The sequence below is a fragment of the Oncorhynchus nerka genome, linkage group LG17 (assembly GCF_034236695.1).
Source record: "Oncorhynchus nerka isolate Pitt River linkage group LG17, Oner_Uvic_2.0, whole genome shotgun sequence".
Classification (NCBI taxonomy): domain Eukaryota; kingdom Metazoa; phylum Chordata; class Actinopteri; order Salmoniformes; family Salmonidae; genus Oncorhynchus; species Oncorhynchus nerka.
The window spans coordinates 36415313-36431759 of NC_088412.1; the positions used below are offsets into that span (position 1 = coordinate 36415313).

Below are 16447 nucleotides of genomic sequence, written 5' to 3' on the forward strand. Positions count from 1 at the left end.
ACTCCTTCCTTTCTTCCTCCTTCTTACCCCCTCCTCTGCTGCCTGTCTTCATGGGAGAGTGATGGGCAAATGGTTTATCGTTGAACTGAGTCGAACATCTCTCTCTGATTTTTCAAGCTTCCTTGATTCCCACCCTGGGAATTCCAAAATGCACAGTAAAATCTCTGAATCACCTCTTAACCCTCCCATCTGCCAATCCTCCTCCCAGCCCAACATGTGGATACTTGTGTGTTTTAGCCAGAGGGGAATAGCAAACGGGGGAATAGAATAGGGAAGTCCAACTAGAAGTAGGAAAAAAATCAGTTGTTGAGCATATCGACCAGTGCTAATTTTTCAGGAGTACAAACTCATTTTCGGGGATTTTGAAGGGATTTTGGATAACTATATATATACATTGTAAGTATGAGCTTTATACTTTTCTTTTCCTGTATAGAGAAATAGAGAGAACCTTGGGTTGGGACCGTTCCTTTCACATTCCTTTAATTCTGTACTGAACATCAACTGGCCGACCTAAATTGTTTTGCTGCTTTTGTTTGCATTTCTAAGCACAAAGGAATTATGCTTCATTGTAAGTGATTAGTAGTTCATATATTGTGAGTCTGATACAGAACACTGATCACTGATAAATGGTCAAACATGACAGATTATTGCTTGTTTTAAACTATTTTGACATGGGGAATGCTCCTTACTTCCGTAGCAAACTGTTGGTTACTCATTTTGAAGTAATACTTGTAATCTATTAATGAATCAATAATCATAATAGATGATCAGTGTCTTCTGAAACATCAGCAGATTCTGTAAGCTGAAGTTTAGAGGTTTTCTTTTTCTGTCCCATAATTCATAGCGATACTGTCCAGTTGCTGTTCTGCTTCTGCATTTTTTGGCACAAAAACATCTTTGACTAGACAGGCTTCCTGTGCTCTGTTGCCTCTCTCTCTCCGTCTCTCTGTCTGTGTCTCTCTCTCTGTCACTCTCTCCTCCCGTCTTTCTCTCTCTCTCCTTCTCTCTCTCTCTCTCTCTCTCTCTCTCATATCTCTGTCTATCTCTCATTTTAGATCAGCTGTTTCCATCCTCCATTTCTCATGTTAGGTCGAATATCAGGCACAGGGGCATGGACAGGAAGTAAGTCAACATCATGTTCTGTTTAAATGTAAACCATTGGAACATCATCATCATCATCACCAATATCACATTCATCATCAACAACAAACAATTAAGAGTCTCTAGGCTTTTTTGTTGTTTCTGTAGGGCCCCCAAGCCCCCGAACGATGAAGTTGTGTCATGGCGACAGTCCCTCAAAAAACTTCTGGAGTGTAAAAGTAAGACGATGTACTCTTCTTTACTCTCTGTCTTTCTCCACTGATACTGTTGATACAGTCCTACCAAAGCAAGTGCAGAGAAGTGGTGCCAGTATAAGTCTGAAGTCCTTGGAATAGGGGGGGACAAGTTGGCTGCCATTGTACTTATTTTGTCTTGTGTCGATTTAAGTCCTTTCTCCAGCTGTGATTTATGTAATGCAATTAGTGTGAGTAATGTATGTTTGTGTTCCCAAAAGACGAATAACAATTGGCACAGCTGCACGGATCTTTAAGTAAGCTAAGCATTTTGAGAAGGCTACAGTAGGTTACAGGACACAAAGGACAACTATTCCCATATGACATCTGAAATAATGACTCACTCACATCTAAAACAAATGTCATGTTTTTTTTGGCATTGTACATTTAACACCCTTATTCTGTTGTATATTAATTTACTGTAACAGCATTGGAGGTTGCAAAATAACAGTAGAGGACCATTTTAAAATGGAAACCCAGAACATCTGTTGTTGTGCTTGAGCAAACATATTCCTTTAATTAAGTCTCTGTCATTTAGGGACTCACTCAAACTAAACCAGTTTGACAACTTCATGGGCCAGCCTACTCTCTCTCTAAACCTGCAGGTCATGGGCAGTGGCCATGCTCACATGTGTGTGCCTGCCTGTGTGAATGTGAGTGTGATTCGGTCTGTAATTCTAATTTCACACCATTCTCCTTTTTTCTGTCTCTACTGTGTAGCAGGGCAGCTGGCCTTCAGAGAGTTCCTGAAGACAGAGTACAGCGAGGAGAACATCTTGTTCTGGCTGGTCTGTGAGGAATACAAGACCATCACCTCCAACACTGAGATGGCTGAAGCAGCGAAAAGAATCTACACAGAGTTTGTACAGGTCGACGCCCCCAGACAGGTGCATATAGACATCAGATGGAACATTTCTTTCGGTGCAACTTTATCTTCTTTCTTTCTTTCATTTTCTCTCTCTAGCTCTCTCCCTATAACTGTCTCTGTCTCTCTCTCTATTTCCCCCTTTCTCTGTCCAACATAATGGTTTCACAAAGACAATGTTTCATTCATTACTCAATTCCAGATAAACATCGACTGTGAGACCAGGCAGGAGATTACAAACAGCATGTCTCAGCCGACCCTGAGCTGCTTCGACAAGGCCCAGAGAGTGATATACAAGCTGATGAAAAAGGACAGTTATCCCAGATTCCTGAAATCTGAAATCTATCAGGCTCTTTTAGAACCATCAGATGCCAGCTGAGGTTCCAGGACCAGGTGAAGAATAATACCTGTCTACAAGCATCAGGCTGTGGGCTGACAGTGATTCAACTCTCTCTTCTCTAACTACCTGTCCGTGTTAGTTCAGCGTGGTTTAATTTTGGGCTGGAGCACAAAACACAGGGCTCTCTCTAATGATAATTCATCATCTAGCTTAGTAGCTCCCAATCGTGTTCTATTATTGTAAAGCGGGATAATCTATCCTTGTGAAAATGCTACAATTATAGATATGATTCAACATTTTATACTATAAAGACTTTATTTACAGTGTAACGTATTATGTATGTTTTATAACTTGTATTATTTTTTACAAGGTTAGTATTATCCATTGGTTATCCATTGATTGTTACTTTGCACATGAGCTGTAATTATTTATGGTATTTTCCCGCTGTCTATGTAAATTAGGATATGTCAGACTTGCCATTAATGAACAAGACAACATTTATGTTGATTTGTTCATTTCTGTGTTTCTGTCTATGACAGGAATTCAACAGGCCAACCAATGCAATTTTGTGTGTGTGTGTGTGTATTTGTGTGTGTGCATGTGTAATTGCAATTCAAAAGGCCAAGCCAACACAATCAGTGCAGCATCAACTGAGGTCGTAGTCTCTGTCTCTCAGTCGTACCCTCATGTTGTTCCTCTTTATCTCTCATAACCAGACCAACCCCAAACATTCTGCTCCCTAGGCCACCAGGCCAATGGGCCATTTGAAACATCTCTCTCTCTCTTTCTCCCCCTCTGCTTCTCCCTTCTGTTTTCACACATTGCACAACGTGATTTCATGTTGTCTACATGAATCTAATATAGTGCTATGTCTAACACCAGTCCAGGTGTATAGTCTCTCCCCAGCAGGAGTCTATGTACTGTAGAAGCACTACACTATAACACCCATGACATTCCCCTTTTTGCACACAGACCCCCTGCAAGGATACACACCTGGTGTCTTCCACTAGTAAACGTGGATACATGCAAGTGTAGCATGTACAAACCTGCTCTGGGATACAATATCATGCTCTCTTGAGTAACACATCACTGTTCTCTCAGTGAGTTACACATGCATGCATGCACCCACACACAAATGGGACTTTAATTGTGTTTCTGGCCAAATCTACTGCATGTGTTGCTGGTATACATCACTCTCTGCAGGAGGCTGTATCATGCTGAGAGGAAACAGCAAGGAATACTGAGACTTAACACAGTCTGTTAAGTCCTGGACTGTAGTCTTATTACTGTCACTATGTCTTCCTATATGGCCCCCTGACGTCTTCCTCTCTCCAAAAGCTGTGGCAGTTTTTAGTATACTTTTCCATTCATATCAACAAATCTAATCACTGTTCCAGCTGTATGTGCACATGGACATCTTTCCAATTGGTCATAATACATTAAAGCCCTGTCTCCACAACGCTGTATGAATCAGATGTACTGTAATTATTAGCTCTGGGATGGGATGTGGATTTCTGTTTTACAGATGAATGAAAGTAAGTAGAGTTAGGATTAGTATGTGGAATAGTGTTGCCTTTCCAGGAACACATTGGGAGAATTTGATGCTGATGTTTCTGCCAAAAGGCAGGAGGTTCAACAATGTGACCAATTTGTTACTGTCTGTCTGAGTTTGTGAGAGTGTGTGTGTGTGTGTGTGTGTGTGTGTGTTTCTGTCTCACTACAGAGGACTGGAAAGTTCTCCAACCAAGACAGCATCTGACATTTGGGATATGAAACTTGAAGACAGTGTTAATAAGACAGTAGGGTGATGAATCTGAGATGAGACCTGTAACACAGCATTAAATCAACATAATACTCCACCAGGCAGGGCTACAGCAGGGATTTAGGTGTCTGCCTCCACCAAACATACTATTACATTCAAATAATCTGTTCCTCTGTCTCCTTTTCCTGGGATGACAATACAAATGTGCCTGAACCAATACAACGATTCTCAAAGCCATGTAAACACAATAATAGGACAGGGCATTGTTTGGGCCTAAAGAAAATACAATAACACTGCGTTCTGTATCTGGAAACAAAGAAACCTTACTTCAAGTTCCAAGTTTATCGTGAATTCATGTCCGGTAGCCTAGCTCAAGTTGGCATTACACAGAAAAACTATTTTCTGTGTTTATTCCTTTATACCCTGCTTATGTACACAACATAGAGCAGGTAGGGACAGACAACAACATTGTGTGTGAAATCTCACAACATGACTAGAGGCTTCAGGCCATCCAAATCACAGATCCCTCTGGATTGGAAGAGGGCTGGGGACATTGGGAAGAAGTATAGTTTTGAAATGCTCGCTACCATCTATCTCGGTGTGTGTGTGTGAAGGACGAACGCCCTCCTGCCTATCTGTGAGAAGGCAGCAATCTTATTCCATTCCGTCACTATTCTGATGGACCCCTGTGAGGACTGGGTGCTGAGTTGGGAGGCAGGCAGGGAGGGGAGGGAGGGGAGGGAGGTGGCATGGCCCCAGCAGGCAGGACTACTCTGGGCTGCAGAGGAGGAGATTACTCCCTAGGACTTTGTGTCTGGCAAAGTAGCTCACGGAGGAAGGGAGATTAGGTGTCTGGGACTCTGCTGAGTCCCACAAATTGTCCCTGGTCCTGACTGGGGAAGGTTTCTTTCACAGTTTAGCTCCTGTAGTACAGCTTCCAGAAACTTAAAACCAAGCTTTAAAGGTTTAGAAATGGGTTTCCTACATTATCTGGGAATGTACCTTATCCCAGGGGTTGGAACCGGTTCAGGGAACAGAACAGAAAACCGGAGAATAACAATATTTTTAAAGGAACACAAATGTTATTTTAAAACCATGAAACCGGTTAATACCATTATTTTACATTCCAGGCATTTTTTTTCTAGTCCCACAACAAAACACAACAAAGTGCCTATATGCAAAGCCTTCACTCACTCAAGCAGAAATTTATTCCAGTGTCTGCCTGCAAGCTGACATTTTTTTCCTGTGGGTATTTAGGCTACCTGCCCCTCCCCACTCCGAGGCATAGGCTACTGTACTGATGTTACAAGCTTGATTCAGAAGACAGGGAGAGTGATATTTAATTAGCTTGATAAGAATGGATGAACTTTTTCAATGCTAGTTAAGGATACTATAGGTCTAGTTATCACGTTTCAGGTTGGATTTATTAACTACAAAAGGGTAAGACTTGTTTTTAAATCCGGTGCTGTTCTGCACAAACAAGCTTGTTAGCTAGCTAGCTCAAAGGACATTCAATGTTCCTCTATATAAGCCGTTCCTCCTTGGACCTAATTCATATAATGCATGGTGATAACCAGCACTTCAAGCCTCCTCCCCAACCCTCTCTGGCTCTCTCCCCCACCCACAACATTTCAGTCGCATCTTGCGCCATAGGCTACACTTGACTATCCATCACGCATGTAAATAACTAGCTTGTCTGCTCTATCCGCACTGATTGATTGAAGTAATTTAATAAGCTAAATGTAAAAAATGGTTGATTTCACAGGCAAAAAAAAAGGAACAGAAAAGAACTATATAAACTGTTCTGTTCAGAACAAAGTGATTGGAAAGTCCAGTCTGAACACATGCTTGTGCTCACACACACACCAACCTCACCTCTGATTCCCTCACTGCATACGCTGCTTTGTAACTGATCTGTTTGGATTTACTATGATGAGCTGTTTGCAGGTTTGTTTGGTCAGTGAGTATCTGAGGAAAGTTAGATGAGATTTTAGTCTATTTTTGTGAATCATATGTTCTCTGTTCTCAGCAGTACGCTGCTACTGAATGTACAGTACATCTCTCTGTTTCTTATTAAGGCCACTAGATGGCAACAAAGACAACATTGCAAGTGCACGTTTCTGCCCTGTTTACAAGCAGCAACAATGTATCTTATGTTTCAAACTTTTCAGTACAATGATTCATCTAAAGTCAAGTTTCAAAGAGAAATTCAACTTCATGACCAAATAAATCATGGAACAACTTAAATGTAGATTCTTGTCCTAAACATTGAACAGGGACCTAATTGTATCTTTGAATAATGCCATTGCGTAAACTTCTTTCACTTATGCGAACAAGTAATTAAAGTCTCTTGCAACCACGTCAACCAGACACACAATGAGGATTTGGACCGTAATGCCTGAGCTGGTTTTTCTCTGAGGGGATTTCAGAAACCACACAATGTGAAACTGTCAGTCTGACTTCTGCCTGAAGCCCCTGTGTTTCCTTGGATGCCAAGCCGTTTCACTTCCACCTCAGTTCAGAGGAAGTCTGCGAGGGATTCACTAAATGACTTGCGACACAGACTCCCACACTGTCCTCGGAGCTGTGGAGAATGGTGCCCCTCATTCCAACACTCTGAAGCCCTGACAATGGATGCCAGCTCTCTAGCACCCCCTACACACTCAAACGCACGTGCACCGGCACACACTTTTAGCTTCTTCTTTCCTCATGCACCACTCCCTCTTTTCCAATTTCTAGGTTAAATGCCAGTCATTATCAAATGTTTACCGCCAACCCATACTTGGAATCAAATTGAATGAAGTTGAACATTAAGAAACCCATGCATGTTCAACTCAATAGACAGGAGTTGTACTGAAACCAAGCCCAACTGGTTTCTGCTTCTGTTGTCTCCAGCTCTGTGAGACAGGATATTACTCTCTCCTGAAAGGCAAGTTCAGGCAAATTATGTGAGAGATCATTCCCCTCATCCTCTCAGCTTTCGCTCAGAGGCTGCTTCTCAATAGTCTTAACTTGCTTCCTTTCCTCTTCTCCTTTCCTCTATATGTACTGCCATCTATGAACTGAAAGCAAATTATTAGCTGACATCCACCATATTGCTTTCACTCCACCAGGTTTCCGATTGCAGGTAAAGGAAAGAAGGACAGGAAGCCACTTGTCCTGCATCACAAAACTGTAATTACCTCAACTATCCTAGGTGTGTACGTCATGAGAGGCAGCAGAATAGGAAGCGTGTGCTTGTCCACATGCTTTATACGACAATAAAGCATCAGCAGCACACAGTCATTTCAATGTTGCTTTGCGTAGTTCGACAATATAATTGGCACCCCTTAGATGAGATTGTCCTTGACATATTTGCACATTTTCCCAATATAGCTACAATGCTTATCTGATAATAGGGCTCTTCATATTGTCTACTGTACCTCCATGTTGTAACACAATAGTAGTCTGCCCTCCTGTTCTAACACTATGTAAATAGTTATTATTGTAAAGAGAATTTGTTTGCTAAATACGAGGTGCTAGTGCACTGCAACAACTCCTGCTAGTTGGTCAGATATTATTGACAACAGTAAGAACCTCTCAAGAATCAAAATAACTCAGAACTGAGGCAAGACAGTCTTCTTTCTGTTTGTTTGGAATATTGAAATACTGAATTTCACAATTTATGCTATGTTGCTAAAATGAGTTAAAATCAGTAGCACTTTTGCAATAGGGATTGCCAAAAAAAAAGTGTAATTGGAGGAAATAAATGGTTACATTGACATCCTGAGGCGTTAGTTCACTCATGAGTGTGAGAAAAGTTATGTTTTCAGTCATATCAGAAGTGGATAGGTGCAAGTTGATTTGAGTGCATTTTATGTAAACCAAAATAATATTTTATCAACCACATCTAGGACCTCTTTCTTGGTACCACACCATCTCATTATCATTGAATTACCACTAAATTAAATTAGCCAGCTGTTTAAAGAGATTCTAATTGGAGTCATAGGCTGAGGCTCCACTTCAAAGAGAGAGAGAGAGAGACAGGAAGAGGGTTAGCTGCTCATTGAGGGTCTTTCTTTCCTGGTAGATACAATGGCACTGCATACTTCCGCTATACATTTAGGAATGTCCCATCAGCTTTCACAAGTAAGATCATTCCCGTCAGGGTTTAACCTTGAGGTCATAGACTACAAATATAAATAATGGTGATTTTAGTGACAATTAGTTGTGATAATTAACCTTTATATGGGAAGTAAATAATTCAATGAAGAAGATGTTGACTTTGAATGTAAAATAATGAAAACATTTGACTGAAGTCCAAGTGAGGGTAAAAATACAGATGGACCCATTTACAGCATTAATCATTTACTTTCAAACCTGTTTGCTTTGGACTACATGTCAACACATCCCAATGTCTGCATCCTATGACGCAACATCATGACTGACTGGTCGATACACATCCTGTAATGAAATAGCTCCACTCTTCAGACCTCACAGACACTACAATACAGTGTTCTTTCCTCCTATAGAATTCCGGTGTGACGGCAGGCATTTGTTCCAGCACAGCACTAACACCTGAGTCAGCGAATAAAGGGGTTGTTCATTAGTTGATTATATGTTGATTATTGATTGATTGATCCATTTAGCTTGAGCACAATGCTCCATATGTTGGTGGCCTCCTTCCCATCCTCAACTTCAGTTCCATTACATACACCTGGACAAAGAGAGTGAATGGAAATAGAATAATGTCAAAACTAACAGGGGAAAGCACAATTACTTCTGTTTCGTTAAATCACATCAATAGACCTTGGATGAGCATCTGGATCACCCACAGTGATCTTTTCCACCCTGCTACCCAATCTTCAAAATTAAGCACCTGCTATTATAGCTGCTAAACTGATTTGATTTGGAAAAAAATACAAATAAAAAACACTCAGTCTTTGTATATTGTATATTGAACAAAAATATGAAAGCAACATGTAAATGTGTTGGTCCCATGTTTTATGAGCTGAAATAAAAGATCCCAGATATATGCACAGAACGCTTACTTCACTCCAGTTTAATGCACACATTCGTTTACATCCCTGTTAGTGAGCATTGCTTCTTTGCCAAGATAATCAATCCACCTGACAGGTGTGGCGTATCAAGAAGCTAATTAAATTGTGCAGGGGACAATAAAAGGCCACTCCAAAATGTGCGGTTTTGTCACACAACACAATGCCACAGATGTCTTGTGTTTTAAGGGAGCATGCAATGCTGACTGCAGGAATGTCCACCAGAGCTGTTGCCAAAGACTTTAATGTTCATTTCTCTACCATAAGCGTTTTGGAGAATTTGGCAGTACGTCCAACCGGACTCACAACCGCAGACCACGTGTAACCTCGCCAGCCCAGGACCTCCACATCCGGCTTCTTCATCTGCAGGATCATCTGAAACCAACCACCCAGACAGCTGATGAAATGTGGGTTTGTACAACCAAAGAGTTTCTGCACAAACTGTCAGAAACCACCACAGGCAGGTTAATCTATGTGCTCGTAGTCCTCACTGCAGTTTGGCATTGTAACTGAGTTCAGTGGGCAAATGCTCACCTTCAATGGCCACTGGCATGTGTGCTCTTCACGGATGAATCCCGGTTTCAACTGTACCGGGTAGATGGCAGAAAGCCTGTATGGCGTTGTGTGGACAAGCAGTTTGCTGATGTAAATGTTGTGTACAGAGTGCCCCATGGCATTTGAATGCACCGAGATACCATGACAAGAACCTGAGGACCATTGTCGTGCCATTCATCCGCCTCCATCACCTCATGTTTCAGCATAATAATGCACAGCCCCATGTCACAAGGATCTGTACACAATTCCTGGAAACTGAAAATGTCCCAGTTCTTCCATGTCCTGCATACTCACTAGACATGTCACCCATTGAGCATGTTTGGGATGCTCTGGATGGACGTGTACGACAGTGTGTTCCGGTTCCCGCCAATATCCAGCAACTTCGCACACCCATTGAAGAGGAGTGGGACAACATTCCACAGGCCACGATCAACATCCTGATCAACTCTATGAGAAGGAGATGTGTTCCGCTGCATGAGGCCAGCGTCCTGGAGTCACCTCTTCACTGTTGACGTTGAGACTGGTGTTGTGCAGGTACTATTTAATAAACCTGCCAGTTGAGGACTTGTCTGCTTCTCAAACTAAACACTCTAATGTACATTTAACATTTACATTTAAGTCATTTAGCAGACGCTCTTATCCAGAGCGACTTACAAATTGGTGCTTTCACCTTATGACATCCAGTGGAACAGCCACTTTACAATAGTGCATCTAGGTCTTTTAAGGGGGGTGAGAAGGATTACTTTATCCTATCCTAGGTATTCCTTAAAGAGGTGGGGTTTCAGGTGTCTCCGGAAGGTGGTGATTGACTCCGCTGTCCTGGCGTCGTGAGGGAGTTTGTTCCACCATTGGGGGGCCAGAGCAGCGAACAGTTTTGACTGGGCTGAGCGGGAACTGTACTTCCTCAGTGGTAGGGAGGCGAGCAGGCCAGAGGTGGATGAACGCAGTGCCCTTGTTTGGGTGTAGGGCCTGATCAGAGCCTGGAGGTACTGAGGTGCCGTTCCCCTCACAGCTCCGTAGGCAAGCACCATGGTCTTGTAGCGGATGCGAGCTTCAACTGGAAGCCAGTGGAGAGAGCGGAGGAGCGGGGTGACGTGAGAGAACTTGGGAAGGTTGAACACCAGACGGGCTGCGGCGTTCTGGATGAGTTGTAGGGGTTTAATGGCACAGGCAGGGAGCCCAGCCAACAGCGAGTTGCAGTAATCCAGACGGGAGATGACAAGTGCCTGGATTAGGACCTGCGCCGCTTCCTGTGTGAGGCAGGGTCGTACTCTGCGGATGTTGTAGAGCATGAACCTACAGGAACGGGCCACCGCCTTGATGTTATTTGAGAACGACAGGGTGTTGTCCAGGATCACGCCAAGGTTCTTAGCGCTCTGGGACGAGGACACAATGGAGTTGTCAACCGTGATGGCGAGATCATGGAACGGGCAGTCCTTCCCGGGAGGAAGAGCAGCTCCGTCTTGCCGAGGTTCAGCTTGAGGTGATGATCCGTCATCCACACTGATATGTCTGCCAGACATGCAGAGATGCGATTCGCCACCTGGTCGTCAGAAGGGGGAAAGGAGAAGATTAATTGTGTGTCGTCTGCATAGCAATGATAGGAGAGACCATGTGAGGTTATGACAGAGCCAAGTGACTTGGTGTATAGCGAGAATAGGAGAGGGCCTAGAACAGAGCCCTGGGGGACACCAGTGGTGAGAGCACGTGGTGAGGAGACGGATTCTCGCCACGCCACCTGGTAGGAGCGACCTGTCAGGTAGGACGCAATCCAAGCGTGGGCCGCGCCGGAGATGCCCAACTCGGAGAGGGTGGAGAGGAGGATCTGATGGTTCACAGTATCGAAGGCAGCCGATAGGTCTAGAAGGATGAGAGCAGAGGAGAGAGAGTTAGCTTTAGCAGTGCAGAGCGCCTCCGTGATACAGAGAAGAGCAGTCTCAGTTGAATGACTAGTCTTGAAACCTGACTGATTTGGATCAAGAAGGTCATTCTGAGAGAGATAGCGGGAGAGCTGGCCAAGGACGGCACGTTCAAGAGTTTTGGAGAGAAAAGAAAGAAGGGATACTGGTCTGTAGTTGTTGACATCGGAGGGATCGAGTGTAGGGTTTTTCAGAAGGGGTGCAACTCTCGCTCTCTTGAAGACGGGAGGGACGTAGCCAGCGGTCAGGGATGAGTTGATGAGCGAGGTGAGGTAAGGGAGAAGGTCACCGGAGATGGTCTGGAGAAGAGAGGAGGGGATAGGGTCAAGCGGGCAGGTTGTTGGGCGGCCGGCCGTCACAAGACGCGAGATGTCATCTGGAGAGAGAGGGGAGAAAGAGGTCAGAGCACAGGGTAGGGCAGTGTGAGCAGACTTAGCAAACGAGGATCGGATGTCGTCGACCTTCTTTTCAAAATGGTTGACGAAGTCATCTGCAGAGAAGGAGGAGGGGGGAGGGGGAGGAGGATTCAAGAGGGAGGAGAAGGTGGCAAAGAGCTTCCTAGGGTTAGAGGCAGATGCTTGGAATTTAGAGTGGTAGAAAGTGGCTTTAGCAGCAGAGACAGAGGAGGAAAATGTAGAGAGGAGGGAGTGAAAGGATGCCAGGTCCGCAGGGAGGCGAGTTTTCCTCCATTTCCGCTCGGCTGCCCGGAGCCCTGTTCTGTGAGCTCGCAATGAGTCGTCGAGCCACGGAGCGGGAGGGGAGGACCGAGCCGGCCTGGAGGATAGGGGACATAGAGAGTCAAAGGATGCAGAAAGGGAGGAGAGGAGGGTTGAGGAGGCAGAATCAGGAGATAGGTTGGAGAAGGTTTGAGCAGAGGGAAGAGATGATAGGATGGAAGAGGAGAGAGTAGCGGGGAGAGAGAGCGAAGGTTGGGACGGCGCGATACCATCCGAGTAGGGGCAGTGTGGGAAGTGTTGGATGAGAGCGAGAGGAAAAGGATACAAGGTAGTGGTCGGAGACTTGGAGGGAGTTGCAATGAGGTTAGTGGAGGAACAGCATCTAGTAAAGATGAGGTCGGCGTATTGCCTGCCTTGTGAGTAGGGGGAAGGTGAGAGGGTGAGGTCAAAAGAGGAGAGGAGTGGAAAGAAGGAGGCAGAGAGGAATGAGTCAAAGGTAGACGTGGGGAGGTTAAGAGAATGACCAGAACTGTGAGAGGTGAGCCGTCCTCAGGAAAGGAGCTTATCAAGGCATCAAGCTCATTGATGAACTCTCCGAGGGAACCTGGAGGGCGATAAATGATAAGTATGTTAAGCTTGAAAGGGCTGGTAACTGTGACAGCATGGAATTCAAAGGAGGCGATAGACAGATGGGTAAGGGGAGAAAGAGAGAATGACCACTTGGGAGAGATGAGGATCCCGGTGCCACCACCCCGCTGACCAGAAGCTCTCGGGGTGTGCGAGAGCACGTGGGCGGACGAAGAGAGAGCAGTAGGAGAAGAGGTGTTGTCTGTGGTGATCCATGTTTCCGTCAGAGCCAAGAAGTCGAGGACTGGAGGGAGGCATAGACTGAGATGAACTCTGCCTTGTTGGCCGCAGATCGGCAGTTCCAGAGGCTACCGGAGACCTGGAACTCCACGTGGGTCGAGCGCGCTGGGACCACCAGATTAGGTGGCTGCGGCCATGCGGTGTGGAGCGTTTGTATGGTCTGTGCAGAGAGGAGAGAACAGGGATAGACAGACACATAGTTGACAGGCTAGAGAAGAGGCTACGCTAATGCAGAGGAGATTGGAATGACAAGTGGACTACACGTCTCGAATGTTCAGAAAGTTAAGCTTACGTAGCAAGAATCTAATTGACTAAAATGATTAAAATGATACAGTACTGCTGAGGTAGGCTAGCTGCGTTGTTGACACTACCCTAATCAAGTCGTTCCGTTGAGTGTGAAGTTTCTACAATGCTGCTTTTCGACAGCAAAGCTGGCTAGCTAGCAGTGTTGGTTACGTTACGTTGCGTTAGGAGAACGACAATGGCTGGCTAGCTAACCTAGAAAATCGCTCTAGACTACACAATTATCTTTGAAACAAAGGCTATGTAGCTAGCTATGTAGCTAGCTACGATCAAACAAATCACACCGTTGGGACTGTAATGAAATGAAATGAAAATATGATACTACCTGTGGAGCGAGCGGAATGCACTAATGCGAAAGTTCTATTCAGTAGACGTTGGCTGGCTATTGGCTAGCTAGGAGTGTCTCCTACGTTAAGGACGACAAAATAGCTGGCTAGCTAACCTCGGTAAATTAAGATAATCACTCTAAGACTACACACTCTAACTACACAATTATCTTGGATACGAAGACAGCAAAGACAACTATGTAGCTAGCTAAAACTACAATAATCAAGTCGTTCAGTTGAGTGTGATAGTTACTACAGTGCTACGGTAGACGGTGAACGTGTTGGGCAGATAGGAGACGACGAAATACGATAATTACGCAATTATCTTTGATACAACGACGACTATGTAGCTAGCTAAGAAGAAATTGCTAAGATTAGACAAATCAGACCGTTGTACTATAATGAAATGTAATGAAAAAGTTATACAACCTGCAGACCGAAGCGCGGATGCGACCGGCTCGCTCCAACCCGGAAGCTACGGGTACTTGTCCCCTTGCTCAGTTGTGCACCAGAGCCTCCGACTCCTCTGTCTATTCTGGTTAGAGCCAGTTTGCGCTGTTGTGTGAAGGGAGTAGTACACAGCACTGTACGAGATCTTCAGTTTCTTGGGAATTTCTCACATGGAATGGCCTTCATTTCTCAGAACAAGAATAGACTGGCGAGTTATTTGTTTCTGGCCAATTTGAGCCTGTAATTTAACCCACAAATGCTGATACTCCAGACACTCAACTAGTCTAAAGGATGCCAGTTTTATTGCTTCTTTAATCAGGACAACAGTTTTCAGCTGTGCTAACATAATTGCACAACGGTTTTTCTCTCCACTGGCTTCCAGTTGAAGCTCGCATCCGCTACAAGACCATGGTGCTTGCCTACGGAGCTGTGAGGGGAACGGCACCTCAGTACCTCCAGGCTCTGATCAGGCCCTACACCCAAACAAGGGCACTGCGTTCATCCACCTCTGGCCTGCTCGCCTCCCTACCACTGAGGAAGTACAGTTCCTGCGCAGCCCAGTCAAAACTGTTCGCTGCTCTGGCCCCCCAATGGTGGAACAAACTCCCTCACGACGCCAGGACAGCGGAGTCAATCACCACCTTCCGGAGACACCTGAAACCCCACCTCTTTCAGGAATACCTAGGATAGGATAAAGTAATCCTTCTCACCCCCCTTAAAAGATTTAGATGCACTATTGTAAAGTGGCTGTTCCACTGGATGTCTTAAGGTGAACGCACCAATTTGTAAGTCGCTCTGGATAAGAGCGTCTGCTAAATGACTTAAATGTAAATGTAATGGTTTTCTAATGATCAATTACCCTTTTAAAGTGATAAACTTGGATTAGCTAACACAACATGCAATTGGAACAGAGTGATGGTTGCTGATAATGGGCCTCTGTACGTCTATGTAGATATTCCAATCTGCCATTTCCAGTTACAATAGTCATTTACAACATTAAAATGTTTACACTGTATTTCTGATCAATTTGATGTTATTTTAAATGTTCAAAAAATGTACTTTTCTTTCAAAAACAATGACATTTCTAAGTGACCACAAACTTTTGAATGGTAGTGTACATCTAATTGAAGAATGTGTGTACAACAAACTATTCCATAATTAGATCAACAGTTAAATGGAGTAACAAGTCATCCATAAAAAATGTGTAATGGAATTATCACTCCATTAATAACCCTATTATTACATTATTGATGCAAATGTTACAAAAACCGCCACAAAAGGTCACATATATGTGAGTATATTAACTCTTTCCTCCTGGGGTTCTATCTGTCCATTTCCACAACCACAAACTGCATGACATTACGTGTGTGTGTGTGTGTGTGTGTGTGTGTGTGTGTGTGTGTGTGTGTGTGTGTGTGTGTGTGTGTGTGTGTGTGTGTGTGTGTGTGTGTGTGTGTGTGTGAGTGTGAGAGAATAGGACTGGCCACCCCTCCGAGAGCCTGGTTCCTCTCTAGGTTTCTTTCTATTTTCCTGCCTTTCTAGGGAGTTTTTTTAGCCACCGTGCTTCTACATCTGCATTGCTTGCTGTTTGGGGTTTTAGTGTGGGTTGCTGTATAAGCACTTTGTGACATCTGCTGATGTAAAAAAGTGCTATAAATGCAGAACTACATTTGATTGAATGAATGAGTGAATGAGTTTGTGTGTGCGTGCGTGCGTCTGCCCGCATGTGTGTTATGCGCACATGTTAACAGTACAACAGTGTAACTAACACCTACCCATTCAGATATTTGAGAGGAAATATATTGCCATGCCTCCTTTTCCCATTACATATTATTTGCCCTCTTATGTCATTTCCCTTTATACTATTCACAGTAAATGAAAGATGTTCTCAGGAAATAGACTTGTGTGGCTGTGAGTAAACACTGAAGATTATATTAAGGTGGGCAGACAGACACTTCTCTCTTAACAACTGCTCCTTAACATGCAATGTCTTCAGAGGGAATTATTATCGAG

General features: G+C 44.1%; 1 protein-coding gene across 1 annotated transcript; it reads left to right on the forward strand.

Moving 5' to 3' along the window:
- Positions 1–247: 247 nt before the first annotated feature.
- Positions 248–4009, forward strand: LOC115145497 (regulator of G-protein signaling 21-like). Its single transcript, XM_029687032.1, has 5 exons — positions 248–396; positions 1056–1122; positions 1228–1319; positions 2055–2221; positions 2402–4009. Exons 2-5 carry the CDS (start codon positions 1112–1114, stop codon positions 2576–2578), a joined length of 447 nt encoding a protein of 148 aa, XP_029542892.1. The 5' UTR covers positions 248–396; positions 1056–1111; the 3' UTR covers positions 2579–4009.
- The last annotated feature ends 12438 nt before the right edge of the window (positions 4010–16447 follow it).